The sequence below is a fragment of the Medicago sativa genome, chromosome 1, assembly GCF_051527215.1.
Source record: "Medicago sativa cultivar Bolivia chromosome 1, Bolivia_mono, whole genome shotgun sequence".
Lineage (NCBI taxonomy): Eukaryota > Viridiplantae > Streptophyta > Magnoliopsida > Fabales > Fabaceae > Medicago > Medicago sativa.
The window spans coordinates 84,298,610-84,326,590 of record NC_140749.1 but is presented as its reverse complement, the minus strand read 5'-3'; the positions used below and the strand labels follow the sequence as shown (position 1 = coordinate 84,326,590).

The window sequence follows — 27,981 nt, the reverse complement described above, 5'->3', positions numbered from 1 at the left end:
TGAATTTCTATATTCTAACTCTAAAATTTTCATGAAAATTTTAAGTAGTGATTCACTGAAGATTAATTTTACCGAGAAAATCTGAGATTTTTCGGAGAAAATGTCTCAGCTGAAGCAAATGCCGCGCGCTGATAACAGTGCTCCGTCGACGTCGGGAAAGTTCAAGATGGAGAAAGCTTCTTACTTCAACTGTGTACGGTGGCACGCTTCTCCGACAAAGCTTTGTATTTGGAGTTTTGTTTTCTCAGCTGCGATACCCTCATTTGTTGCGCCGCCGCCAACGCCGCTGCAAGGTTCATATTTCGGTTCAACTGGGTTCGGTTTTCGCTTCACATTCTGTTTACGTTTCTGAATTTGGTTGTTGTTAGTTTTGTTATTGATTGTGGTTTTGATTGTGGTAAGGAAGAGAGACATCTGTGTAAGGAAGAGAGAATAAGAAAGAGAAAGCCATGGTGTTGCTGGGGGAGATGTTGACAGGGAAAAAGAGGGGGAAGAGGAAAGAAAAAACCATGGGTATTTTGGTCATTTCGCACCTAGCCTCAGGGGTATTTTGTGCAATTCACATGAAATAAGCCAATCAGAACTGCCACGTCACCTAATCAGTGACGTGGCAGTGATTAAGTGGGGGGAGGGATGAAATTTTAAATGATTAAACTTTGGGAGGGTAGATCGCCAGGATTAACGAGTACATGGACCAATTTTTAAATGACCCCTATTTGGAGAGACAAAACACATATTAAAACATGTTTACTTTTATCTTTAACTTTTGTCGTTTTAAAAAATTCATATTTAATTCGTTTCATGTTAAAAAAATATAAATTTTAGTAAATAAACCTTTCATAGTGTTCTAAACTTGTCTTAAAAAAATCGTTCAAAATTTAAGAGTTTAAGAATAGTTAAACAAACTTTATTTTAGGAGGACTAAAATTAGAAGTAATTTTTTTTTTGTAAGTATTAAAAAACCTATTAAAATCAATAATATATATATAAAGTAAGGTTTTTTATGCCACGTGCCACTCCCACATTCATTCTCAATATTTTTATTATTTTTTCTATTTTTAAAAACCAATATTTTATTTAACATAAATATCTCAACAAACTTTTGATCTTATGCACTCTGTATTTTTTTTTTAATTTTTATTGAATTTCTAATATTTTATGTAGAAGAAATATCTCAACAAACTACACACACACACACACAGATATATATATATATATATATATATATATATATATATATATATATATATATATATATATATATATATATATAAACTAAGGTTTTTTATGCCACGTGTCGCTTCCACGTTTATTCTCAATATATTTATATTTTTTTCTATATTTTATTTGACATTTGACATCTTATTTGACATAAAAATCTCAGCAAACTTTTGATCTTATCCACTAAATATTTTATTTAATTTAATATTTAATTCCTAATGTTTTGTGTGGCCAAAATATCTCAACAAACTATATATAATACTTTCAATACTATCCATTAAATCTTCCTTTATTTATTTTTTATTTTTTTTAGGAAAAGAAGTTTCTATTAGTTTTTTTCATTAAGGAAAAAAAGGCTTCAATTTGTTTTTTTAACTATAAATAAAGGAGAATTTTTTAATCACGTAAACACATATTTTGAGCAGAAACTGAAACTCAAACCTTCTTTTGATCTAAGCTTTTTCTTTCTTCAGGTTTGACAAACACCTATACTATTGTTTCTTTTACTTATGCTTAGATTTTTAGATTTTTATTTTTATATATAATATGAGAGGGAACTAACACCTACGAGTGAGTTTACCGATTGTTTTTTTTTCTTTCAGGTCCTTGAACTATTGTTGCTGGCATCCATTACAAACACCTACGAGTTTCAGGTCCTTAAACCAACACCTATACTATTGTTTCTGTTTCAAGTCCTTGAACTAACACCTATACTATTTTTTTTTCCTTTTCGTTTCAACAACAGCGTTTTAATATTATTAATCACCTATACTATTTTTTCAGGTCCTTTTCGTTTTAATATTATTAATCAGTAGCGTTTTGATTTTAATAATAATATTTCAGGATCTGAAATATTTTTATTTAATTTTATATTTAATTTCTAATATTTTATGTAGCCAAAATGCCTCAACAAACTATATATAATACTTTCAATACTATCCATTAAATATTTCTTTTTTTTAGGAAAAGAAGTTTCAATTAGTTACTATCTCTTTTAGCACCATATTATTCAATTATTAGTTTTTTAACATTGAGGAAAAAAAAGGCTTCGGTTTGTTTTTTTTTTTAACTATGAATAAAGGAGAATTTTTTAATCACGTAATCACATATTTTGAGCAGAAACTGAAACTCAAACCTTCTTTTGATCTAAGCTTTTTCTTTCTTCAGGTCTAAGAAACACCTATACTATTGTTTCTTTTACTTTTACTTATGCTTAGATTTTTATTTTTATATATAATATAAGAGGGAACTAACACCTACGAGTGAATTTACTGATTGTTTTTTATTTCAGGTCCTTGAACTATTGTTGTTGGCATCCATTACAAACACCTACGAGTTTCAGGTGCTTGAACTAACACCTATAATATTGTTTCTGTTTCACGTCCTTGAATTAAGACCTATACTATTTTTTTTTCTCTTTTCGATTCAACAGTAGCGTTTTAATATTATTATTCACCTATACTATTATCACATATACTATTTTTTCAGGTCCTTTTCGTTTCAATATTATTAATCAGTAGCGTTTTGATTTTAAGAATAATATTTCAGGTCCTAAAATATTATTATTTCACCAGTAGCGTTTTAATATTATTAATCACCTATACTATCATTTTATGATAACACCTATGATATCATTTCAGGTCCTTATTTCTAAATCAATCAATAGTATATATATAAAGTAAGGTTTGTTATGTCACGTGTCACTTCCACATTCATTCTCAATATTTTTATTATTTTTTCTATTTTTAAAAACAAATATTTTATTTTTTGTCAAAAAAAAAAACCAATATTTTATTTAACATGAATATCTCAACAAACTTTTGATCTTATGCACTCGGTATTTATTTTTATTTTTATTGAATTTCTAATATTTTATGTAGCAGAAATATCTCAACAAACTACACATCAATCAATCAATCAATCAATAGTATATATATAAAGTAAGGTTTTTTATGCCACGTGTCACTTCCACATTCATTCTCAATATTTTAATTATTTTTTCTATTATTAAAAACCAATATTTTATTTAACATAAATATCTCAACAAACTTTTGATCTTATGCACTCAGTATTTTCTTTAAATTTTTATTGAATTTCTAATATTTTATGTAGAAGAAATATCTCAACAAACTACACATCAATCAATCAATCAATCAATAGTATATATATAAAGTAAGGTTTTTTATGCCACGTGCCACTCCCACATTCATTCTCAATATTTTTATTATTTTTTCTATTTTTAAAAACCAATATTTTATTTAACATAAATATCTCAACAAACTTTTGATATTATGCACTCAGTTTTTTTTTTAATTTTTATTGATTTTCTAATATTTTATGTAGCAGAAATATCTCAACAAACTACACATCAATCAATCAATCAATAATCAATCAATCAATAATATCAATTATCAATAGTATATATATAAAGTAAGGTTTTTTATGTCACGTGTCACTTCCACGTTTATTCATTATTTTTATTATTTTTCTATTTTTTTAAAACCAATATTTAATTTGGCATAAATATCTCAACAAACTTTTGATCTTATCTATTAAATATTTCACATAACTTTTTTATTGAATTCCTAATATTTTATGTAACAGAAATATCTCAACAATTTACATACGATACCCTTCAACTATAAATCATCAATCAATCAATCAATCAATAGTATATATATAAAGTAAGGTTTTTTATGCCACGTGTCACTTCCACGTTTATTCAATATTTTTATTATTTTTCTATTTTTTAAAACCAATATTTAATTTGGCATAAATATCTCAACAAACTTTTGATCTTATCTATTAAATATTTTACATAACTTTTTTATTGAATTCCTAATATTTTATGTAACAGAACTATCTCAACAAATTACATACGATACCCTTCATCTATACTCCAAATCAGGTATTCACAAATTACTAATCAAACAAAAATCATTAATTAGGAGATCCAGTTATATATTATTTCATGTAACACAACAATTGTATAATTTTATTAATTTAATAACGAATATGGATTTATGCGAGTCTGAAAACTTAAAAAAAATGTAATTTTATTCTATATGTGTTAATATTTTTACTAAATCCAGTTAATTTTATCTGTATGTGCATCTATAAATTTACGAGTATTTATAACATGGTATATTTTATTATATTTGTGTGTATTTATTAAGATATTCATCCTATACCAATCTGTGATAAATTTTATTTGCAGATATCATACATAGAATTTTTTTCTCTTCTTGAATATGTCTAACCCGGGCAACGCCGGGTAAATACACTAGTTAAGTAAGAATTAAACTTAAAAATTTCCAATTTTATAGGGAACAAAAACATATTTAACCCTTTATTTTATTCATCTTCAAAAAGATAGGAAACAAATTTAGTTTGGATTGCACATACTAATAGTCATATTTAAATTTATTGAAAATCTAATTTATCTTCGAAAATTATTATATAGTAATTTACTCTGAAAGTCGTTTTCTCGTTCCTTAAATCCTAAAAAGAAAAGAAAAAAACACGACAAAACAAAACAAAACAAAACACAAAGCTTCCCTTCAGAATTAGGGTTCACAATCTTTATCCCTCTGTGGTGAACTGTTCAAATCAGCCTGCCAGCCTACAATGGTATGCTCCTCGTCCTAACTCGAATAATTGATTTTTGTTTTGTTTTGTTTTATTATTCTGAATTATTGGAATTAGTTATATTGAATCTTTACTTTTCTTAATAATGATGAAGATCCCCCAGAACTACCATGACGAGGCAGTACAAGCTAATGAGGTTTTAAAAGTCCTAAAAGATGTGAAGGATCAAAGAATTTATACAAGAGGTGCTGCGGCAAGAGTCAAGGAGCTGCTTGAAGGGCATACTCATTTAATTTTGAGATTCAATACCTTCCTGCCAAAGGAACATCAAATCAAACTTGAGACCACTGGTTAGTAATTTATCATTATTGATTGATACTTTTCTGCAGTTATTATGAGTTTTTTTTTTTTTGCTGTATATATATTTCTACCATATGCCGTAATTTAGAGACTATTTTGATCAAGTTTTGCACAATTAATTTATGGATTAAGTTGCGACACTCGGCATTGTTGATAGAAATTTTTCATGTAATCAATTGATGGGTTTGGAGTATTATAACAGGGGTTAGGGGTTCATGCAATTTTATGGTGTCTTTCAGTCTCTTGTTTTACGCGAGCGAGCATTGGAAAGGGTGGATGCTAATTCTTCCCGAGCATCTATGGGGATGTAATTGGAGTTCATGTCTATCCCCATTCCCCAGCCCTTGTTATCTTGACTTATGTTTGTGTTTACTGTCCACACTATCTAGGACTCTATTTTTGTATGAGTTGTACGCAAATTATGATTTTGTCGCTCTATTTAGCCGGAAAAAGTAATCTATATATACCTCTGCAGTCAGAAAGTTTTCCGTTGATTGCAACTGTAGTAGTTCAATTTTGAAAGACTATATTTTAATGTGGTATGAGAACTATATTAGTTAACGTCATGACTGTTTGTGATGGAAAAGAACACGAGGTTCAAAAACTTATTTCAATAGATTTTTTAGAAGTATATATATAACACTATTTTCCAACAATTAGTGTGTTCTTCAGTAACAAAAGTGGAAAGTGGAAAGGATGTGCTATTAGTTCTTCACTACCTAGGATTTCATTGAGCTTAATGATGAATATGCTCTTGCCGCTGTGCTTGATTTTTTTTTCATTGAGCTTGTCCATAAGAGAGTGTCAAAGCGTCTGTACTTAGCATTTCTCTTATTTTTTTCTCAGACGATTGTAGGGGAATTGCATGGAAATGGTTTTTCCTCACTAATTGACAGTTTCCTACGTCTTTAATCCTTATCATTTTTCTTTTTGTTGGGGAGTAGGGGTTAATAAAATGCCATGCCTAATATTTAATGCTTTAAGTTAGAGTGTTATTTTCCATGAGGATGAAAATAGATATCTACTATTGTTTGCTATACATTGAAAATGGGAAAGGGAGCTATTCACATGAAGAAAAAAAAAAGGATTGCACATATTTGTATGTTATGCTGTTCTAGATGTTTGTTTGGCAAAAATGGAGTAATAGTATTTCTTTATCTCCTCATTTTCTATGATATTATCAGATAGACAATAAAATACGTATTTCAGAAATAAATAAAAAGGCATATGTTTAGAAATTACCTAATTTTGTCATTGTTGTGATCTAAAGGGAAAAAGGTGAAGAAGGTAGAAGAGAACCGTGAACTTCCTTTGGATGTGCTTGATATCATTTCCCAAACACTAGATTTTGTCGACCTTTTTCAATTTGCCGGTGTGTGCAAGAATTGGAAGGCTTTTCAGACAATTTACTGGAGAAATTTCTTGGCATCCCAAGAACCATTAATTCTTCAAATTTCATATTTTTGTACTAGATCAATTTCCTTGATTAGCCTACCCGACCAAAAAGTTTATTATTGCTTGAAGATAAAGAATTACTTCAACGAATATATCTATGCTACATCTTCTAGCGGATATTTTATCATGGTGGGGAGAAATAATTCAGTTTTGCTAATCAATCCATTTACAAGAATAAAGAAGGTAATCAATAACTGCCCCTTTGAAGCCGAGTCTTATCATTATGGTAATCGTGCCTTGCTTGCTTTTGACAAATGCTCTGAGGAATTTATCTTGGTGGTTTTTTGCTGCTATCTTTGGAGTTTACATGTCTATCAATCTCGAAATTGTGGTTGGATTACTTATTCGTCAATAGGAAATGAACGGGGGAGGGTGGTTGACTTTGTGGTCTTGCATAATATAATATATGTTGTCACTACCAAGGCCAACATAGGGGTACTCAGCTTGACTTCTGCAAATATTAAATTTCTAAATTTGAAGAATACTCCCAATGAAACATTTTCCCTTAGGTTAGTTAATTGTGATGAGCAACTTTTAGTGGTTGATTTAAGGTTCGACGAAGTAAGGAATGTGTACAAGATAGATTTCTCAACCATGAATTATGTCAAACTGGAGACTTTGGGCGACATTGCATTATTTTATGCTTTGGACAGAAATTTTTATGCATTGAGCAACCCAAATAGGTGGGGATATGAGAGCAACTCTATGTATGCACTGGGAAATCCTTTATGTAGTGTTTATTCAGGGGATGATAAAAAGTTGCAAAAATTGATTACGCTTCCAACTCAAGGAGCAAGTTCCTTCATGTTGGATTGGTGTTTTAGACATCTACAATATGAGGTAGATTATTCTCTAGTCGAGTGATTTGCAACACTATGTTACTTGTGGTCTGTGTTTCGACCTATTTCCTTTTTGTTTGCCAATAATTTGACAGGAGTAGGAAAAGCTTGCAATGGTTTGTAGTTTCAATTTTAGACAAAGTATTAAGGTAAAAGAAAGATTTTTTGTTTGTTTTGGAAACAAGGTAAAAGAAAGAATTGAATACACTGATTAGTATCGAGAATAATTATGTGTATGAATTGAATATGTTGGACATTAATAGTTTGTTTACTTTTGGTGTTTATTTTCCTTCCATTTTTATTGATGAAATAAATGTTAGAAAATGAACTGTGGATTTTTTTTCTTTTTCACAAGGCAATTTAAAGGATAAAACAAAAAAAATTAAAGCCTAATGAAGGTTACTCTGATTAGGCAAGGAGGATGAAACTTTGGGAAGGGGATGAACCATTTGGCGCAACTCTCAAAGTATGCATGAACATCAAATCTAATTCAAGCGATTTGAAGTGCATAATATGGTTAACGAAAGAAGCATATATGAGCATAAGCGTATCGTTAATTGTGATGAGTAAAGTGCAACTGTGTTATTTATTGTCTTTGTGTTTCAACCTATTACCTTGTTTGCCAAAATTCGATACTTAGAATAATTTACGCCACCGTTCACCTTCATAACAGAACTTCGAAAAATATTCATAACTTAGGAAATAACTTTTCAAAAATGTTTTCAACTAATTGAACTTTGGATATTACAAACATAGAACAAAAATATCCTAAATTCTAACCTCTTATGTGATCTGGTTCTGACACATAACATTGATGACTAATGAACTACTCCTACTAGATAGTAGACAGTCCTCTGCCTCCAATGTACACTTAAACATGGAAACCTCATCTCAAAAAATATAGTGAGGATAACTCGGTAACATGAATTTAGTAAAATAGTTCAATGTGTTTTACAGTCATGTAGTGTGTTAAAGCATGGGGAAATTCTCTCCATGAAATTTAACTTTTACGAGATGCTACTGCTAAGAATGTGACAATTGCAGGACAACTTGACGGAATTCAGAATGACGCTTTTACAGTAATATGTGTTTCTTATATCACTATTGAAGTGAGTGCACATAAAAAGGAACTTCCATGGAATTGCAGTGATGTTTATGGAGTTACAAGTAATGTGAGTCTTACACCCTGTGAATTGTTGCCAGAGAAAGAAAATTTTTAATGTCCTTTTCCAACTGATAAACTTACCATTGAAAATGTTATGTTCAAGACTTGTAACGTCAAAAGTAGTGTCATTAGATAATATGGATGTAATTATTTTTCTTTTTAATGAAATAATATGGATGAGTTTGAACTTTTATATTATCAGATTATATAATGGTAGCAAAGGTTATTTTCTTCCATAATAGTACTGTACTAGACTAGACCAAAGCTTCTTGCATAGGCTTGCAACGGTTGTGTCATGGCTGCCCAGATTTCGCTGCGAGATTTAACCAGATCCAACTATTCTGCACATTTGATTGGAATTGAATTTGAACATCTCTTAGTATGAATTCTGACTCTCAATCGAATAAATTACGCCTCCAATTCCGACTCCAACCAATAAATCTTATTTATAGATTATAGTGTAACGGTCATGAATCTTATGTTGATACTTTTTTCAGGAAAAATCTTATGTTGATACTTGTTAACCAAGAATCAATTATTAATTTGTTTTAAATATCACGTTGATACTTGTTGACTAAGAATCAATTATTAATTTGTTTTTTTTAAGGAATTTATTTATTTGTTTTTAAATCTCATGTTGATACTTGTTAACCAAGAATCAATTATTAATTTGTTTTTTCTGAGGAATGAATCAATTAATAATTATAATATTATATTCCATCAAAAAAATTATACTATTATATTAGTGTTCAATATTTCGTGTCTGGCCGACTATATTTTTTATTGTGCTAATGCGTATAAATTAGTTTTTATAAATTTTGATTTTTTTACTTCTTTAATATTTGTTTTTACTTAAAAAAGAAAATTTTCATTTCAAATAAAATTATTTTGATTTTGAATAAAATTAAATAAAATTATTTTGATTTTGAATAAAATTATATGTATAGAGATATTTTGCACTCCCATGTTGTAACAAATTATATTTATCTTTTTCAATAATATCAACAAGATAACAAATATAATATTAAATTCTTATATTTTGGAATGATACCAATCATATAACATTCTTAGGCAAATTTATTTTAACGATATAATTGGAAGTTAAAAAAAAAAAAAAAACCCAAAACCAGATAGATTTTAAGGGTCTCTCAAAAAACAAAGATATAGATATTAAGGAATATGTGATTCACTTGTTTAAAAAAATATTTAATTTGTTATTTTTAAATATATTTGAAATCAATCAAATACATCTCTTTCTTTTTTTTAAAAAAAAAGATTTATTTTGTTTTTTTTATTGAGTTTGTTATATTTTTTTGACGGAATCTTAGAAAGATCTTGTTAAAGAATATGCATACAAAAACGCCTATAAATTAGAGAAATACAAATCAAAGTTCCAATCAGTCTCACAAACAAATTTCTAATTCAGAAAAAAGTTAGGGTTTAACGATTTCACACCTTTCTCCGATCACGATCACGATGTCTTCAGCCACCAAGAAGATCACTCTCAAGAGTTCCGACGACGAAACCTTCGAGGTTTCCGAGATGGTTGCACTTGAATCGCAGACGATCAAGCATATGATCGAGGACGATTGCGCCGACAACGCAATCCCTGTTCAGAACGTCACCGGAAAGATTTTGGCGTTGGTGATTGAATACTGTAAGAAACATGTCGAAGTTGCTGCTGCTGCGAGTTCCGATGAAAAACCTTCAGAAGATGACCTTAAGAAATGGGATGCTGAATTTGTGAAGGTTGATAATGATACGCTTTTCGACCTCATTCTTGCTGCAAACTACTTGAATATCAAGAGCTTGCTGGATCTTACCTGCCAGACTGTGGCGGACATGATCAAAGGGAAGACACCGGAGGAAATTCGAAAGACTTTTAATATCATAAATGATTTCACTCCGGAGGAAGAAGAAGAAGTTCGCAGGGAAAATCAATGGGCATTTGAATGAATCAAATTTGGCTGCAACGTGGATTTCTTCTACCAGTGGTTTTTGTTCTGTTTTTTAGTGACTTCTTAGTTTGACCCATGATGTGTGTTTTTATCGTTTTAATATTGTTTTATACTCGTATTTGCTTGTCAAAAACATATATTTTATTGTTACATCTTTGACCTTTACGCTTTCCTTGAATTTTGATGCACAAATTAAACTTGGTTTAGTGTATGTTTGATTACGGAATAAGGGTCGTGCTAACTTTTGGCGACAAACTTCCTATCCTATGAAATGTTTGCCTTTGAATTCTAATAGTAGGTGGTCCTCTATCATTATTAAATTGATTATCCACTTTGGCTCTCGGTGGAAGTAAATGCAAGCATTATGTGATGTTGGAGAGTTATTGCTATATGATGCAAACATCAATTTTTGATGAAACTAAAAATAGCATACACTTCTTCTATACACCCAAATCATTATGAGTGAAACAAGGGTCTTGCTAAATGGAAATTTATTGATAAAAGGGAAGAAAAAAGTCGATATCTTCTTGCATAGATAAGAATTGAGGATAGGAAGGGTTTGCACTTTGCATTGAGATAGAACAGAAACGATGCAAAACAGCGAGGGAAGCAGTCCAACGTTGAACGACATTTGAATGGAATGAAATATATTAAATAATTAAAAAAATAAAATAAAATCAAAGACAACAAAGGAAATAATTCTAATAATAGCAATTTTTAAAATAACAAAGACTCTCAATAGTAGACAAATGTCACAATTGCCATAGAACTATGTTTGCTTTATTCTATTGTATGATAACCGCTCGTTGAAAAAAAGAGTAACCGTTAAGAATAGTCAACGTGTTTGATTTACATTTATATTACTTAATATGCATTCATAATTCTCTCTATATATATCAATCATATACCTGTGGTTTATCTACCCATGTGCTATGTCTCATCAGAACATGAAGAGTGCAATATTCGGAAATTCCTATGTAATTCTCTTTGTGCATACTCCTGTTCTATGTCTATGCCTCAATAGTTTTATATGTTGCTTATTTATGTCTAAGAAAATAAATGTTACATGTGGTTGTTTTTATTTTCTGCGTGCATAGATTAATTACTGTTGTTTTGTGCAGTTTATTTGTGTGATTTCTATAGTTCTGATATTGGTATCACTAGCAGAATGCAGAGAACCAAGTAGTATTAAATTGAACAGCTTTGACTACCCTGCAATTAATTGCCGAAAACACAGTGCAATTTTGACAGATTTTGGCGGAGTTGGTGATGGCAAAACCCTTAACACAAAAGCTTTTAATTCAGCAATAACCGACCTTAGCCAATATGCAAATGATGGTGGTGCACAACTTATTGTTCCATCAGGTAAATGGCTTACTGGAAGCTTCAATCTCACAAGCCATTTCACTCTTTTTCTCCAAAAAGGTGCTGTTATTCTTGGATCTCAGGTATAATATGAAGACTTCTGTTTTGTAGTATTTTTTAAAATTTTGTAATCAATTAAAGGGCATTTATATGATACAGGATGAATCAGAATGGCCTAAATTCTCTTTTTTACCATCTTATGGAAGAGAAAAAGATGCACCTGATGGAAGGTTTAGTAGTCTCATTTTTGGAACTAACCTCACTGATGTTGTAATTACCGGTAACTATTTACATAAGTTAATAGTTATTAAAATTTATCAAACTTGAATTAAAATTTGATCTATTGAATTTTGTACGTAAGGTAACAATGGGACAATTGATGGACAAGGATCTACTTGGTGGGACAAGTTCCAAAAGAAACAATTGAAACTCAATAGGCCATACATGATTGAGATTATGTATTCTGATCAAATTCAAATATCAAATCTCACTTTGATCAACTCTCCTAATTGGTTTGTCCATCCAATTTACAGCAGGTTTGATGAGTCACCATTTTCAAATTTCTCAACCTTGTTTTTCTTTATTATTTCATTCTTCTGATTAAACTTTCTATCTTCACTCTTCAGTAACATAATTATAAATGGACTTACCATTCTTGCACCAGTGGATGTTCCAAACACAGATGGCATAGACCCAGGTAATGTATTCATGATCCATTAGATATTCAATCATTTAGCAATTAGTTTATTTTTTTTTTTGTTCCAAATTCTAATTTTTTTTAGAAAATCTAATACAAAGTAATCATAACTTCAAAAATTGTTTTTTTAATAGAAATTATTATTTTTCAACCTCATATTGAATAAAAGGTTCAATTGCAAAGACTAAATTGCTAACCACTACTGGTTTTTCCCATTTTTTTCTGTCTTAACAGACTCATGTACAAACGTTAGGATTGAAGACAATTACATTGTCTCCGGGGATGATTGTATTGCAATAAAAAGTGGATTGGATGGGTATGGAATCAAAGTTGGAAAGCCGTCACAAAAGATAATCGTAAGAAGGCTAACATGTATATCCCCTAAAAGTGCAATGGTTGCATTAGGCAGTGAAATGTCAGGCGGAATCCAAGATGTTAGAATTGAAGACATCATAGCAATCAACACAGAATCAGCTGTTAGAATCAAAACAGCCGTTGGTAGAGGCGCGTATGTGAAGGATATTTTCGTCAAAGGAATGAATTTAAACACAATGAAATATGTTTTTTGGATGACAGGGTCTTATAAGTCACACGCTGAAAATGGATTTGATCCAAAAGCATTGCCTAAAATTAGTGGAATAAATTATAGAGATATTACTGCTAAGAATGTGACAATTGTAGCACAACTTGACGGAATTTCTAATGACCCGTTTACAGGGATATGCATTTCTAATGTGACTATTGAAATGAGTGGACAGAAGAATAATCTTCCATGGAATTGCACTGATGTTTCTGGAGTTACAAGTAATGCGGTTCCTAAACCATGTGACCTGCTGCCAGAGAAGAAAATTGAATGTCCATTTCCAACAGATAAACTACCCATTGAAAATGTTCAGTTCAAGACTTGTAACTTTCAAAGTAGTGTCTTATGATAATATGGATGTCAATTTTGGTTTTTTGTTTTTGTTTTTGTTTTTGTTTTTCTCAATGAGATAATATGGATAGATTTTCTTCCATAATATATAATTAGTCCATCATACACTACGCATCACTGATCCTTTGGTATGCACTGAAACATAATTGAACTTTATATATGTAAGTTTTCCCGGGTAGACAGGTACTAGGTAAGTAGTTGAATTTTGTTTTGTTTTTTCACTTTAAAGAGTTTGAATTTTGTTTTAAGATGAAGTTGGTGAATATATATACTACGAAAGATTTGAGTGAATAGGAAGCAAATTGAGAAATCATAAAGTGATAGCAAAGATTTGAGTTGAATTTTAATTACAGATTTCTGATTTTACCATGGCCCATTATCTATTCTCTTACAGGTTTTTGAAAACCTCTAACAAGTAAGTCAATTTTTTAATGATTTATACTTTCACTATTACTCTCAGTATATTTGTCAAAAAAAACTACTATTATGAGGAATAATTTACACTTATATCATTTCAATTATTTGATTGACCTTATTTGATTGAGAGAAGTGTACTTTTTCAAATCTTGTTTCGAACAAAATTACATGAGAAAACTCACAAGAAACGAACTTAAGACTGAAAACAAAATACGTAAAAAGAGATGTTTATATATGTAGAAACCAACCTTTGTAAAATTATATACACACATAATAATTTTAATAAAATCACATATTTTTTTTAATAAATATCTTAAAGGGGCCCATCAAAAAAGAGGTTGGATAATTCAAGTGATTTGAGCTAAGAATTAAAAGATCAAAATTCTAGGTATGACTAAGTAAAAAATTTCTACGTACATGATTATTTTAAATTATTTTTTTACGATGAGTAGATAATTTACGATACTTTCAATAATCTAATAAATGGAAAACACATAATATATTTTTTTGTAGTGGCCGGGGTTTGAACATTGGATCTTACATATTTTACATATTTTATGCATTGTTCCAACCAACTGAGCTAAGCTCACGAGGACACAAAACACATAATATAACAAATGGAAAACACAAGTAAGTTTTAACTAATTATTTTTTAAAAAAACTAAATTAGTCGATCCTTCTTGACATCAGAAGAATCAAACATGAGACCTCGCACATTAGAGAAAAACATTATAAGAATAATTTTATAATAAATAAGAAAACAATGACATACTCTCTTATAATAATATTTTTTTTGTGGTGTCTGAGGTTCGAACCCTAAACCTTGCATAAATTATACATTGTCCTTAACAACTGAGGTATGCTCACGGGGACTTATAATAATAATTTTATGATAAATCGGAAAACATTGTTAAAAAAATAATGAGTAAATAGTCAATTACCCCCTAAAATTGTAAGTTTCGTCAATTACCCCCCTGAAATTAACAAAACTTCAATTACCCCCCTGAAATTGCACGACGTTAATCAATTTACCCCCTCCGTCAAATTTTTTTGTTAGTCAACATGATGTTTTGCAAATACCCCCCTGAAGTTTTGCACTTATGTGCAAAATGCCCCCCAAACTTGAAAATTTATATTTTTTTTTCTTATCCTTAAAAGTGATTGCATTATCACTGAATTGTGGAACATATTAGCTAAGTTTTGACGATATACAACCATATATTAGCAGTATGGTAGAACAAATTGCCAGTATTTGGTAAACCCTACAATAATGTTCAAAACTCAAGAATATTTACAAAACAAACATAAAAGTATTTCTTTGTTCCAACATCAAAAACATCAATTGCTGTTTTTTCTTTTTCAAGTTGGCCTTCAACCCATTAGAGATCAAAGGGATGGTGGCTATTATGTTTTTTTATTCCCGTAAAAAAACATAATGAAATATACATAATATAATATTATTACCATTCCTTTGAATCCTAACGGTGGGAAGAAGACCATGATTCCTTCAAGATCCTTTATAAAGTGAGAGAAGTAACATGTTTATGTATTTTTTTCTTGAAAGTGAGAGAATTGTGTTGGTGGTGAGAGAAGTAACATGGTTAATGTTTGATCGTTTAAGGGAACATATGGTTGTATACCTTCAAAACTTAGCTAATATACTCCACATTTCAGCGATAATGCAGTCACTTTCAAGGATAAGGAAAAAATATAAAATTTTTCAAGTTCAGAGGCCATTTTGCACATAAGTGCAAAACTGCAGGGGCGTATTTGCAAAACGTCATATTGACTGACAGAAAAATTTGATGGTGGGGGGGGGGGGGGGTAAATTGATTAACGTTGTGCAATTTCAGGGAGGTAATTGAAGTTTTGTTAATTTCAGAGGGTAATTGACGAAACTTACAAAAGGGTAATCGACTATTTACTCAAAAAATAATACTCCCTCCGTTTCAAAATGAGTGTCGTTTTAGGTGTTTACACACATATTAAAAAATGCAATGATTAAAAGAAAGAGAATGGTTATTTTACCAAATTATCCTTATTAACTATTGGTTAGTTTTAAAAGTAATACTTTGCAAGTAGTGTGCAGAGTATTAATTGGAGGGTACAATTGAAAAGAAAAAGTTATTATTGCATTGGAAACTGAAAGTGACATTCATTTTAAAACAATTTTTTTTGGCTAAAGCGACACTCATTTTGAAACGGATGGAGTAATAGTTTTTTTTAAAGAAGAAAAGTAACATGTACGAAAATAACATGTACGAAAATCGAATTGTTTAATATGTGGGGTCCATAGCTAGCATTTGACTGCATGTCAGAGGTCACCGGTTCGGACCCGGTTGGGCCCTGTTACATGGTTTTTTTTTTCCAAATTTTTTTCAACAATTAAAATATACTAAATGTTTTTTTTTCAAAGCAAAATATCTAAAAATAGTTTTAATGGGTTAAGAAAGAAGAAACTTTGAGCAGGTTCCAGAATCCAGGTTGTACACAAAGTTCGCGACTTCTCGTCGACGTTGCTAGAACAATCTCGACGCTCCCGCTCCTCGCTATTTAAAATTCCTTCATTCACTCAAGTTTTCATATTCAAATCAAGTAACAAAAAAGAACTTCGATTATTAAACAAAACTTGTGCGATTATCAACTCAAACGCTATTCATCAATCGTTCTGTGTTCCAATGGCAGAAATCGAAATGCGCGATGCTGAAACCTTTGCATTCCAGGCTGAGATCAACCAACTTCTCAGTCTCATCATCAACACTTTTTACAGCAACAAGGAAATTTTCCTTCGTGAACTCATCAGCAATGCTTCCGACGTGAGTTTTTCTTACTTACATTTTTCTAATTCTTTTTGTCTTATTACTTTGCTTCAGAAAATTTGATTCTGATTTTTTTTTTTTCATTACAGGCTTTGGATAAAATTCGATTTGAAAGCTTAACGGACAAGAGCAAACTTGATGCTCAACCAGAGCTTTTCATCAGACTTGTTCCTGATAAGGATAACAAAACACTATCAATCATTGATAGTGGCATTGGCATGACCAAAGCAGGTAAATTAATTTAAACACTTTTTCTTCATTCATTCATTCATTCATTCATTTGAAGCACTAACACTGATCAAAGATGTGTCAATGTCAGTGTTGTTGTGTGTTTGGTGTTCGTGTTTGTAATTCATGTTTAATGGGTGTGTTGTTGATTGTTTCAGATTTGGTGAACAATTTGGGTACTATTGCGAGGTCTGGTACAAAGGAATTCATGGAGGCATTACAAGCTGGGGCTGATGTTAGCATGATTGGTCAATTTGGTGTTGGTTTTTACTCTGCTTATCTTGTTGCTGAGAAAGTTATTGTTACTACTAAGCACAATGATGATGAACAATACATTTGGGAATCACAAGCTGGTGGATCTTTCACTGTTACTAGGGATGTCAATGGTGAACAACTTGGAAGAGGAACTAAGATTACCTTGTTCCTCAAGGAAGATCAGGTATACATATTAAATTAAACTACAACTATATTCTATAGAGCTTTCTAGTTTCTAGACAATAATTTGAGAAATTAAATGGCCATATGATTATGAGTCTAGAGACTAAGTTGGTAGCACTCATGGTTATTAGTATTTAACAATATTTTCAGAGTTATATTATATTATGATTCAACACTAACCTTTGGAAAGAAAATAATTTTATGGTTCAATATTTAATTCATCTCAATCAGTAAGAATCTCTAGTGTGCATCTATTTTGGACATAAATTTTACCTTGAATTTTGATACATATAATGAATCACCTTCCATTGTGTGCAGCCAGCTACACTTTTTGATAATTTAGCATAACCAACCAATTTTCTTGTTGTTTGAATCACTTTTGTTCGGTCATTTGGTTTATGATTTGAATTATTATTAGTTGGTTCACATTAGATGTATGAACTTATGACATTATTATGGCGCGTAAGATTTGAAACGGAATCTTCTGATTTACAATTTGAATCTTGATGTGATAACCATGGTTGTATTGTATAATTTTAATGTCATCCCTCTTTTCCTTTTGTGTCAATAGACAAATGATTTATTGACTTTCTTGTTGGTTTTGTGTTATAGTTGGAATACTTGGAGGAGAGAAGGATTAAGGATCTTGTGAAGAAACATTCTGAGTTCATTAGCTACCCTATCTACCTTTGGACTGAGAAGACTACTGAGAAGGAGATCAGTGATGATGAGGATGATGAACCTAAGAAGGAAAAGGAAGGAGATGTTGAGGATGTAGATGAAGAGAAGGAGAAAGATTCAAAGAAAAAAAAGAAGATTAAGGAGGTTTCTCATGAGTGGCAACAAATCAACAAGCAGAAACCAATCTGGTTGCGTAAGCCAGAGGAAATTACCAAGGACGAGTATGCTTCATTCTATAAGAGCATAACTAATGATTGGGAAGAACACTTGGCTGTTAAGCATTTCTCTGTGGAGGGTCAACTAGAGTTCAAGGCTATTCTCTTTGTTCCCAAAAGGGCACCGTTTGATTTGTTTGATACTAGGAAGAAGATGAACAATATCAAACTGTATGTGAGGAGGGTGTTCATTATGGATAACTGTGAAGAGCTCATCCCTGAGTACCTTGGATTTGTCAAGGGTGTAGTGGACTCTGATGATTTGCCACTCAATATCTCTCGTGAGATGCTGCAACAGAATAAGATTTTGAAGGTGATTAGGAAGAACCTTGTGAAGAAGTGCATTGAGATGTTCAATGAGATTGCTGAGAATAAGGATGATTACAACAAATTCTATGATGCTTTCTCCAAGAATTTGAAATTGGGTATCCATGAGGATAGTCAGAACAGAGCTAAATTGGCTGATTTACTCAGATACCATTCTACAAAAAGTGGAGATGAGATGACAAGCTTGAAGGACTATGTTACCAGAATGAAAGAGGGTCAAAAGGATATTTACTATATCACTGGTGAGAGTAAGAAGGCTGTGGAGAATTCTCCATTCTTGGAGAAACTTAAGAAAAAGGGCTATGAGGTGCTTTTCATGGTGGATGCTATTGACGAGTATGCTGTTGGCCAATTAAAGGAGTATGATGGAAAGAAGCTGGTATCTGCTACAAAGGAAGGGTTGAAGTTGGATGAGGAGAGTGAGGAAGAGAAAAAGAAGAGAGAAGAGAAGAAGAAATCATTTGAGGATCTATGCAGGACCATCAAGGAGGTATTGGGAGACAAAGTTGAGAAAGTAGTTGTCTCGGATAGGATTGTGGATTCTCCATGTTGTTTGGTGACTGGTGAATATGGATGGAGTGCAAACATGGAGAGGATCATGAAGGCTCAAGCATTGAGAGATAGCAGCATGAGTGGTTACATGTCTAGCAAGAAGACCATGGAGATCAACCCTGACAATGGCATTATGGAGGAGCTGAGAAAGAGGGCTGAAGCTGATAAGAATGATAAGTCCGTGAAGGACCTTGTGTTGCTTCTGTTTGAGACAGCACTCTTAACTTCTGGTTTTAGCCTGGATGATCCAAACATGTTTGCTGGTAGAATTCACAGGATGTTGAAGCTGGGGCTCAGCATTGATGAGGAAGAGACTGGTGGAGATGAAGACATGCCTCCACTGGAGGAAGTAGGCGCTGAAGAGAGCAAGATGGAGGAGGTTGATTAAGGAGTCACCGCTCACTAATGTCTTTATGTTCGTGTCAGTTGTTTATTGTAGGAAAAAACTTCTGGTGTCATCTTATTACGTTGAAAATGTTCTTAGGCGTGATGGATGCATATTGGTCTACATGTTTTGTTTTTTACTGTCTTTGGCATGTTATCAAGTGGTATCAAATGTGTTTTTGGTGTGCATCACCTAATTTTGTATAAATAAATTTTGACTTTCTTATACTCTTAAATGCTCTTTCTTTTCCCTTCTTTTTATTAGCAAACAAATTAGAAATTTGTTGGGATGGTAGGTTTTAAAATTGGTTTTGAAAAAAATTAAATGTAAGATTAGTGAGATCATGATCTCACAAAGAAGTAGTTACTTTTAACAATGCATTGATGGTGAGTTAGACTTGGTTCTTCATCCTTATGTATCCTTAAAGCAATTCGAATACGACAAACAAGTAGTTAAACGGTTCACAGTGGAACAATGTCTTCCAACAATTTAAGAAAGACAAACGATGGGGGTTCATCTAAAAACAATTTTTTTGAATTAGCAAGGACTGGAAGTTTAGTTGTGATTGAATGCTTGGATGGTTAAAGTATGAGAGAGTAAGGTAAGTGGGAGCAAATACAAGAGTAATTCCTCGTATTGAGCATAAAATGCACAGGTCCCTTTGTCTAAGTTACGATAGAAAAGTCGACTTTCTTAGATACCAATTGTGTATTGTATTATGGTCGGCATTAATCTATAATCTATCTATCTATACTTGCCAAAGAGTAATGATATACGGGACGACGACCAATTCGTTGGTATTGCACTACTAGTTGATATGCGCGCTAGTCATGAGGTTTTTCTCATCAAAGTTAAAAAAAAAAAAAGCTTACTACACAACAAATAAAAAACTTGTATAACTTATTTTTCAAGATGAATATTAATAAAAATAAGCCAAACAATTATCATTGAGAAAAGATCACTAAATCTGTCACTAATGTAACTTTTTTTTTAGGTAAAGGTTTGGGAAAACAGCAATTTTGTTTTCAATTATGATCCATAAGTAAAAATCATGTTTGAACCATTGTTTATTTTAACTACAACTTAATTGTCTATCGCTATAAATAGTGCTGTATTTTTTTTATTTTTTTTAAATGAAAATCGTCAAGTCTGTAACCGGACTTTTGAATTGTTGGGAACGGCCCTGATCTTCGACACTACTAAAAAAAATGATAACTTTTTTTTTTAAAAAAAAAGGGTAAGTTTTTCGTTGGAAACAATAGTTTCTTCACCTTTATGTATTTGACTACACAAATTTTAAAAAATAAATAAAGAATTTACTCCCTCTGCTTTTTTTCTTTTGGTATGTTAGGACTTCAACTATATTTCAAAATGTTTGATATTTTAGTATATTTAATTTTTTTTTCAAGTTTAACTTTTTGTTGTTGAAAAACACACCATAAAACTATTAAATGAGTTGTCATATGTGGTTTATCACATGTGTATTTAATTACAAATAAAGACTCTTTAGTCCCAAAACATACAAATACTTATATACTTTAATTACTACATAAGACTTGTGTCAAGAGTTAAAACATCAAAAGATAAAAAATCGAGGGAGTAGTATACTAGTTTCCTTAACTATTATCTCAAAGGTACTAGTTAGCATGTTCTAAATTTTATTTCAAATTAGATTGTTAAAAAAAAACGCTTTGCATGTCTTACGATAAATCTAAACATTATAAAGAGAGGAAAAATAAGTGTCAAAAAATTTAGATAATTTTACAACAAAAAATCTTATATAGGGTATGTTTTTTTGTGATGGCTAGGGTTTGAACCCCGAACCTTGCATTTTCCATATCAACTGAGCTAAGCTCACAAGGACTATATATAGGGTATGTTCGTATTGAAATAAAGGTGATTTTGACATCGAATAATTTAGAAAATAATTCATAGAAATTTTATATAAAATCAGATTCTGACTTTGTTTTTTTTTTTTTGGTGGTGTCTGAGGTTCGAATCCCGGACCTTGCATATATTATGTATTGTCCTTACCAACTGAGCTAAGCTCACGGGGACAAATCTGACTTTGTTTAGATATAAGTATATAACTATAAAAAGAAAAATTATATAAAAAGAATTTTGTTACGAGATTACCTCGGTCTTTTGACACTTATTTTCTCTTTCTTAGGAAAAAATCTTTTTTTAAAAAAATTAGTCTCAACATCTTTTCATTTGAAGCAATTTTTAAATTTTTATTTAGATTCATAACAAACACTTGCATACTCTTAAAATGATTATTTTTTTTAAAAATAATTCAAAAAAAAAACTATAACAAAGGGCTCGTAGTTATATCCAAACAAAGTAAATTATTTTTTAAAAAAAAAGAAGTGAATTTTATTATGATAAACAAACAAAAAGATAGATTTTGATTTTTTTCTATAAAGTGCATTTTGTCAGTGATTAAAGTAAAATTGATTTTGAGATTGAATAATTTAGAGATTATTTTTTTAATATCTTATTAAAAAATTCAGAATTTATTTTGCTTTTGTTTATAGTAATAAAAATTACTTTTAAAAAAAATACTAATTGAATTTGTTTGGATTTAAAAATATAATTTTTTGTTTTTTTGTTTTTCAAAATTATCTCAATCTCTTGTTTCAAAATGATGTCATGTTATAGGGCAAATAGTCATTTTCATATATGAATGTATATCGAATAAACACAATAGTACATCAATGAAGTAACAATACAAAATAATCTTTGACTGTGTAATTCGTTAGTCAAAGTAGTCGATGTTGTTAAAATGCTTTCTTTAACTCCATGACCTTAGAGCTCTTGGATGATTGAAGTGCAGTGGGTTAACGCGCGGAGGGTTAAAACGAAGAGTTGACATGAAAAATATAAGCATTTGTTGTTCAGAAATTGGAGCATATGTTCTCGTCATGGATTATTTCGCTAAATGAGTGCACAATCAGGAATTATATTGCAAGTTCACTACATTCAATGACTATTATGACTATTCCTTACACACTCGTAGACAAATTACTATTTATCTTATGAAATGACGTAATTAAAAGTTGTGTGTGAATAAGATATCGTCTGTACGCAACAACAAAAATTAATCTTTTGAGTTGGATAGCATCATAATTCATAATGTATAAAAAAATCTCCCTCGGTATAATTTTTATTAATATTTATTTTTTTTAATTAAGATATTGATTAAAAAATGAGAGATAAATAATATGTTGCAGCCTAAGGCAGCATATAAGAAAATGCTACTATAAACTAATAAAATTGAGCGTATCAAATATTTAAGCAAACTCCACTGAAAAAAATAAGAAAAATTAAACAAGTTTATACGCTTTGTCAAAAAAAAAAAAAATTACGCTTTAAGTTAGTAGTTTGCCTTGTCAAGAAAAAGTTAGTTAGTAGTTTGACCTTGTCAACAATATCTAATACCATATAAAAAAATTCAAAATTGAAATGAACACGAGTTTGAATTAGATAATCTCATCGTAAATTACTAAAAAAGTTGTTACCGAATGACCCCAAAAAAAGTTGTTACTGAAAGATTATTACAGATTTATATAACTGGGAGTCAGGGAGGGGTTTAACTTGTGTTTAATTAAAGAAGCACATAAGCACCGCAAAGTGAAGCAAAGAAGAGGTAGAGTAAGTTTAAAGAAGAGCACTTGGCATTGAAGAACATTGACATTAGAGGTAAGTTTTTAATTCTTTATTAATAATTCGCCATTAATGACAGCGTTTACGTATCTAATCACATGTCTACATAAAATCTTAACCAACCTTTTTTGTGAAGTGTTTAATAAACTTCATATCCGAACTGTTCTTGACATACCAATTCCCACAAATAGCATACTCAGTTCTAATAAAAAAGAAATTCAATAACAAAAGCACTTGGTACTCTATAATTTGGTATTGTTTAGGGTTTAGTACACAACTATCTTTTAGTTATTGATCGGGGTTTCACCATTTGTGAGATTAGGGGTCAAAGTTTTTACGATAGGATAAATATCCTAATAGTTGTGTCAAACAAAGTGGTCAAATTGAGAAAGTGTGTTCTAACAATCATCGTGCTTTTATACAACTTGTTTTTGATACTTTTGACTTCCTAAAACTAGAAGTTGTTGACCTTCTACATGAATGTTGTATTTACTTGATTGATTTTGTCATCCAAAAAGACCTATCGAATAACTTGTTATCCGTTTGTATTCTATTCATGTGTAATTAATCTTTGATATATGAAATTATTTGCTTATTTTAATATTGGTTGAGTTATTGATCGGTTTGTGCTTTAATATTGGTTGAGTGTATCTTTTGTTTCGCTTTTAAAAATCTCAAAATTAGTCATAGAGGTATAAATTAATTCTAATAAGTTTCATCTTAAATACAACTAATTCGGGTAAAAATCCTCTCCATTTATAACCTTTTCCATTTGTTGCAATTTAAAGTTAGAGATTGATTATGCTTTCATAATTCTACTTTCATAATTAATTATGCTTGAAGTTAGAGATTGATGTTTTTTATTCTAAAATTAATTTTAACGTTTAAATTTATTGTTCAACTTACTTTTAACATTAATATATATGAACATAAGTTGTTTTTCATTCAATTTACTTTTAACTAAAGTCAAAATCAATTATTGTCGATTAAAGAATCAAAAACCGATTAAATTTTGTAAGCTAATAATCTCTTCTTCTCCATAATACTGGAGTGGGTCAGTCGCTACGCTAGTGACAAACAAGTGAGTGAAGCTCAAGCGCGTGGCGTCGCGTGACAGTGAATACTATAAATAGAGTGAAGTAGCCTCAGTAGTCTCTTACTTCCTTTTGGTTCTTGGTTTTGTTTTACTTCTTACGCAAGTTTTTCCCTCTTTCTCCTAATTTTCTCTCTCAAAAACATTTTCTCGAGAAAATCTCACGGGTGAGAAAATGTCACGTTTATCCTTTCCTTCTCTTCCTCCACCACCACCTCGTCCTCCAAACGCTATTATCGTTGCTCTTGTACTCGCCATTCTTCTTTTCAACGAAAATCGTAAATGATATGATATACATTTTCAGTACATTTTAGGTTTTTATAGATTTTTAGGTTTTTAGGTTTAGGAACTTTTCTTCTTAATCTTGATCTCCATTTTTCTACAATCGTTCTTGTTCTTGTACAGCTAGTCTAACTGATTCTTCAAAAGATTCTTGCATTTTGAGTCAAATACTCTTTGACTTGTTTGATTGAGGATTCTCCCGAGAAAATGGGCCAGGAAAATCGATATGCAGCACTTTCTACTTCCGATTCCGATGTTTACATCATTGATCCTTCCAAGTAAATTTCAACTTTTGATTATTATTATTATTATTATTTTATTTATTTTTATTATTATTTTTGACAAATTGTTATTGTGTTTAACCGTTTTGTTTTAAGCTTGTTCCGTTTTAAGTTTGTTATTATTTTATTAATTAATTAATAATTATTTATTTATTTTGTTATTCCGTACAAATTATCTGTTTTGTTGTACGGCGTGTTATAAGGTATTCTGTTTAAGTTCGTTACTATTTTATTATTATTATTATTAATTCATTATTAGTTGTAAAACAAATATATTAATTCTAAATTATCTCTTGAAGCTGAGAGAAACTAACTACACAGTATTGTTATAAACTATTTAGCTATATTTCCGCCTAATTAAAGTGTAAATCAGTTTCTCAACTTTTGGTTCAATCTATAAGGACCAATTAGGCTCTATTATTTGGTGAGGGTACAATTAAGTAACTTGTGATCACTTAGTTAAGCAATGCATTATCACTTATCCTGTATCATCAAATATTAATCAAGATTCTTTTAATTTTGGTGTTGCAGAAGGTCAAGAATTTCATACACAAGAAGCTTTCTTCTCTCATTAGCCAAAGATCGTGATGGTAGAGCAACAGTGAAGTTACTAAGGGAGATTCAGCTAGCAATGGCTTGGTAATAAAAAACCTTCTTTTACATTGTGTTTTTCTTTTTAGAGATTGTGTGTTATTCTGCTGCTTAATTTGTAACTCTTTCTTGAACAGTGCGTTTGAAAATTCACCTGGCCTTCTACCCTCACCTTATTGTGATTATGGTATGTCGTGTTTGCTACTGTTTTTGATTATCTTCTTCTTATTAATGTGACATATTAATTAATAATGATGGACCATCTTTGGATATTGTGATTTGTTTAACAAAAGCATTTAAGAACATTTATGCTTTGACACAGATTCTGTTTATCAGCATCAGCAACAAGTGAAAAAAGATTCTGTTCCGAAGGCTCTGGATAAGGTCAGTCTACTGCATATGAGTACAGTGAATAAAGATTCTGCTCCGAAGGCTCTGGATAAGGTCAATCTGCTGCATAAGAGTCCAGTGAATAAAGATTCTGCTCCGAAGGCTCTGGATAAGGTCAATCTGCTGCATAAGAGTAGTGCACCTTATCTGCCTCCGTGTCGCAACAGGGTATGATTTTAGCTTCATTTAGAATACTTAGATTAGATTATGCTATCTGCAAATATGGTTTAATTACTTTATAAAGTAAGATAGATCTAGGCATTTGAATATGGTTTAGTTTATTTGATGAAGTAAGATAGATTTAGGCATTAAAAAATGGTTTAGTTTCTTGACGAAATAAGACAGATTTAGTCATTCAAACATGGTTTTTTTTCTTGATGAAGTAAGATAGATTTAGGCATTCAAATATGGTTTAGTTTCTTGATGAAGTAAGGTCCTTAATACCCTGTTTTTCAGGCACTATATTCTTCAACTGGAGACAGCAATGGCTCACCAAATGGTGACATATCTGGATCATTTGAGTGTACAACTCAGAAGCAAGCAGAATCCAGAAAATGTGGAATTGTTTCTCCTAGAACATTGGCAAAGAGGGACAATCTTTGGGAGTGTTATAAGCAAAATCGGTTTGCTCCAATTATCCCGAATGACCAAATTCAACAGGAGTCGGAACTAAAATCTTCCAATGTGAGCTTAGAAGACTGTTCAACTATTATCCCTGGTCTATGTTTGCCTGATGAGGACAGTTTAATTGCATATGATGGACCTTTCTTGAACCATGAAATGGAGATTCCACTTGGTATTGATAGTTTCATGTCTGCCCCTGAAAGCAATCTGACTGAAGATGATGATTTAGATAGTCAAAGCTCAACTTTTGATATGATTCTGAATCTAGTGGAATTTGTACTCGATGATAGTGATGATGATTATGATTCTAATTTTGAATGTGATGATTCCCTTATGGATCGCATTAGGGCAGTGCTGATGCAGCATGGATATGATGTTTCCCTTATGGATCGTATTATGGCAGAGCTGGTGCAGCATGAGGCTAGACTTGGTCAGTCAAAGCTTTCTTTGTCTAATCAGTTGAATCCAGGAAGGGATCAACAAGATGATCATAACTGTTTTCTGAGAAGCTCAACTGATCCAGCTGTATTCTCTTTGTCTTCCCTCCCTTGCCCATGCCACAAAATTTATAAAACTTTCCTTACTTTTTCTGATCACTGTGATGAGCATAGAAGGTTTGATCTTGGATCTGGTGGATCACCCCAGTTGCCTGCACTTCATAAGGTGCCTTATGTAAGGGGAGTTCCTGGTAAGAAATTGCTTGCATAATGTTTTGTTTGAGTCATGTGCATGCATAAATGAAAACTTAAATGTTGTTTTAGTTGCTGATTTTTATCCTAAACATGGTTAGATTCTCATGGTGATGGTGATCGCGATAGAAAGCAGGCAGTAGGTAACAGTTTCGAGAACATGAATTTAGGAGCAAGTCAGTTCGTGGAAGGATTCTACTAGTAGCAGACTTTCCCCCCGCCAGCATTAGTCAGTCAGTTGCAAGACAATCGTTTGCTTTATTTTTTCAAATTTTCTAGTGCAGCAGTCTCTGAAAGCGGGTTTAATAGATTCTCCTAGTTACCGTTCTATGTCTGTTTGTTTTAAACTTTTTGTGGATAATGTCTTTGTTTTAGACTTTTTGTGGATAATGTCTTTGTTTTAGACTTTGATTGGTTTATTTGGTAGATAGACTTTGATTTGTTGATTATTTTTATTTTTTATTTTTTAAAATTGAATTTGATTAAGTACTTGTTTGGACCCACAGTGGGAGAGGGTCAAATGTAGGTTTTTTCTGATGCTACTATTAGCTTCTTCTTTTTTACGTTGGGAAAGGCTGGAACGTGAGTTTTTTATGGTAGAAGCTACCTCAAACACACACAGTGAGTTGATTTTGAAAGAACTGGGTTAAAATAATAAACTTGTGTGGCTGGTACTTGCTATATTTTAAGAGCAAAGTTTTAAAGAATTAATTAATTTTGT

At 31.2% G+C, this 27,981-nt stretch overlaps 4 protein-coding genes and 1 pseudogene across 4 annotated transcripts; all 5 read left to right on the top strand.

Annotated features, from left to right (window-relative positions):
- The first annotated feature begins 4,634 nt into the window (after positions 1-4,634).
- Positions 4,635-7,747, top strand: LOC146958366 (uncharacterized). Its single transcript, XM_085739873.1, has 3 exons — positions 4,635-4,851; positions 4,964-5,159; positions 6,440-7,747. The coding sequence occupies exons 1-3, from the start codon at positions 4,849-4,851 to the stop codon at positions 7,486-7,488; spliced, it is 1,248 nt and encodes a 415-aa protein (XP_085595999.1). The 5' UTR covers positions 4,635-4,848; the 3' UTR covers positions 7,489-7,747.
- Positions 7,748-9,972: 2,225 nt separating this feature from the next.
- On the top strand, positions 9,973-10,704 carry LOC146958365 (SKP1-like protein 1A pseudogene; annotated as a pseudogene).
- An 808-nt stretch (positions 10,705-11,512) lies between these two features.
- LOC146958364 (putative polygalacturonase) lies at positions 11,513-13,747 on the top strand. Its single transcript, XM_085739870.1, has 6 exons — positions 11,513-11,563; positions 11,708-12,034; positions 12,111-12,231; positions 12,313-12,487; positions 12,578-12,648; positions 12,883-13,747. Exons 1-6 carry the CDS (start codon positions 11,519-11,521, stop codon positions 13,578-13,580), a joined length of 1,437 nt encoding a protein of 478 aa, XP_085595996.1. The 5' UTR covers positions 11,513-11,518; the 3' UTR covers positions 13,581-13,747.
- A 2,834-nt stretch (positions 13,748-16,581) lies between these two features.
- LOC146958363 (heat shock protein 83) lies at positions 16,582-19,879 on the top strand. The gene is made up of 4 exons (XM_085739869.1): positions 16,582-16,815; positions 16,908-17,049; positions 17,205-17,485; positions 18,097-19,879. The coding sequence occupies exons 1-4, from the start codon at positions 16,678-16,680 to the stop codon at positions 19,645-19,647; spliced, it is 2,112 nt and encodes a 703-aa protein (XP_085595995.1). The 5' UTR covers positions 16,582-16,677; the 3' UTR covers positions 19,648-19,879.
- Positions 19,880-24,468: 4,589 nt separating this feature from the next.
- On the top strand, positions 24,469-27,709 carry LOC146958362 (uncharacterized). The gene is made up of 6 exons (XM_085739867.1): positions 24,469-24,963; positions 25,498-25,605; positions 25,695-25,744; positions 25,880-26,115; positions 26,404-27,259; positions 27,362-27,709. Exons 1-6 carry the CDS (start codon positions 24,893-24,895, stop codon positions 27,460-27,462), a joined length of 1,422 nt encoding a protein of 473 aa, XP_085595993.1. The 5' UTR covers positions 24,469-24,892; the 3' UTR covers positions 27,463-27,709.
- Positions 27,710-27,981: the final 272 nt, after the last annotated feature.

What these genes read in the sequence shown, in the direction of transcription:
- LOC146958366 (XM_085739873.1), top strand. An exon ending in AATCAAACTTGAGACCACTG is followed by an intron (nt 5,160 to 6,439) that starts GTTAGTAATTTA and finishes TGTGATCTAAAG; the next exon opens with GGAAAAAGGTGAAGAAGGTA.
- LOC146958364 (XM_085739870.1), top strand. Translation starts at nt 11,519, where the DNA reads ATGTCTCATCAGAACATGAAGAGTGCAATATTCGGAAATTCCTAT. An exon ending in CACTGATGTTGTAATTACCG is followed by an intron (nt 12,232 to 12,312) that starts GTAACTATTTAC and finishes TTTGTACGTAAG; the next exon opens with GTAACAATGGGACAATTGAT. An exon ending in GTCCATCCAATTTACAGCAG is followed by an intron (nt 12,488 to 12,577) that starts GTTTGATGAGTC and finishes TTCACTCTTCAG; the next exon opens with TAACATAATTATAAATGGAC.
- LOC146958363 (XM_085739869.1), top strand. Translation starts at nt 16,678, where the DNA reads ATGGCAGAAATCGAAATGCGCGATGCTGAAACCTTTGCATTCCAGGCT. An exon ending in TCATCAGCAATGCTTCCGAC is followed by an intron (nt 16,816 to 16,907) that starts GTGAGTTTTTCT and finishes TTTTCATTACAG; the next exon opens with GCTTTGGATAAAATTCGATT. An exon ending in CATTGGCATGACCAAAGCAG is followed by an intron (nt 17,050 to 17,204) that starts GTAAATTAATTT and finishes TGATTGTTTCAG; the next exon opens with ATTTGGTGAACAATTTGGGT.
- LOC146958362 (XM_085739867.1), top strand. Translation starts at nt 24,893, where the DNA reads ATGGGCCAGGAAAATCGATATGCAGCACTTTCTACTTCCGATTCCGAT. An exon ending in ATTCAGCTAGCAATGGCTTG is followed by an intron (nt 25,606 to 25,694) that starts GTAATAAAAAAC and finishes TTTCTTGAACAG; the next exon opens with TGCGTTTGAAAATTCACCTG. An exon ending in TTATGTAAGGGGAGTTCCTG is followed by an intron (nt 27,260 to 27,361) that starts GTAAGAAATTGC and finishes AAACATGGTTAG; the next exon opens with ATTCTCATGGTGATGGTGAT.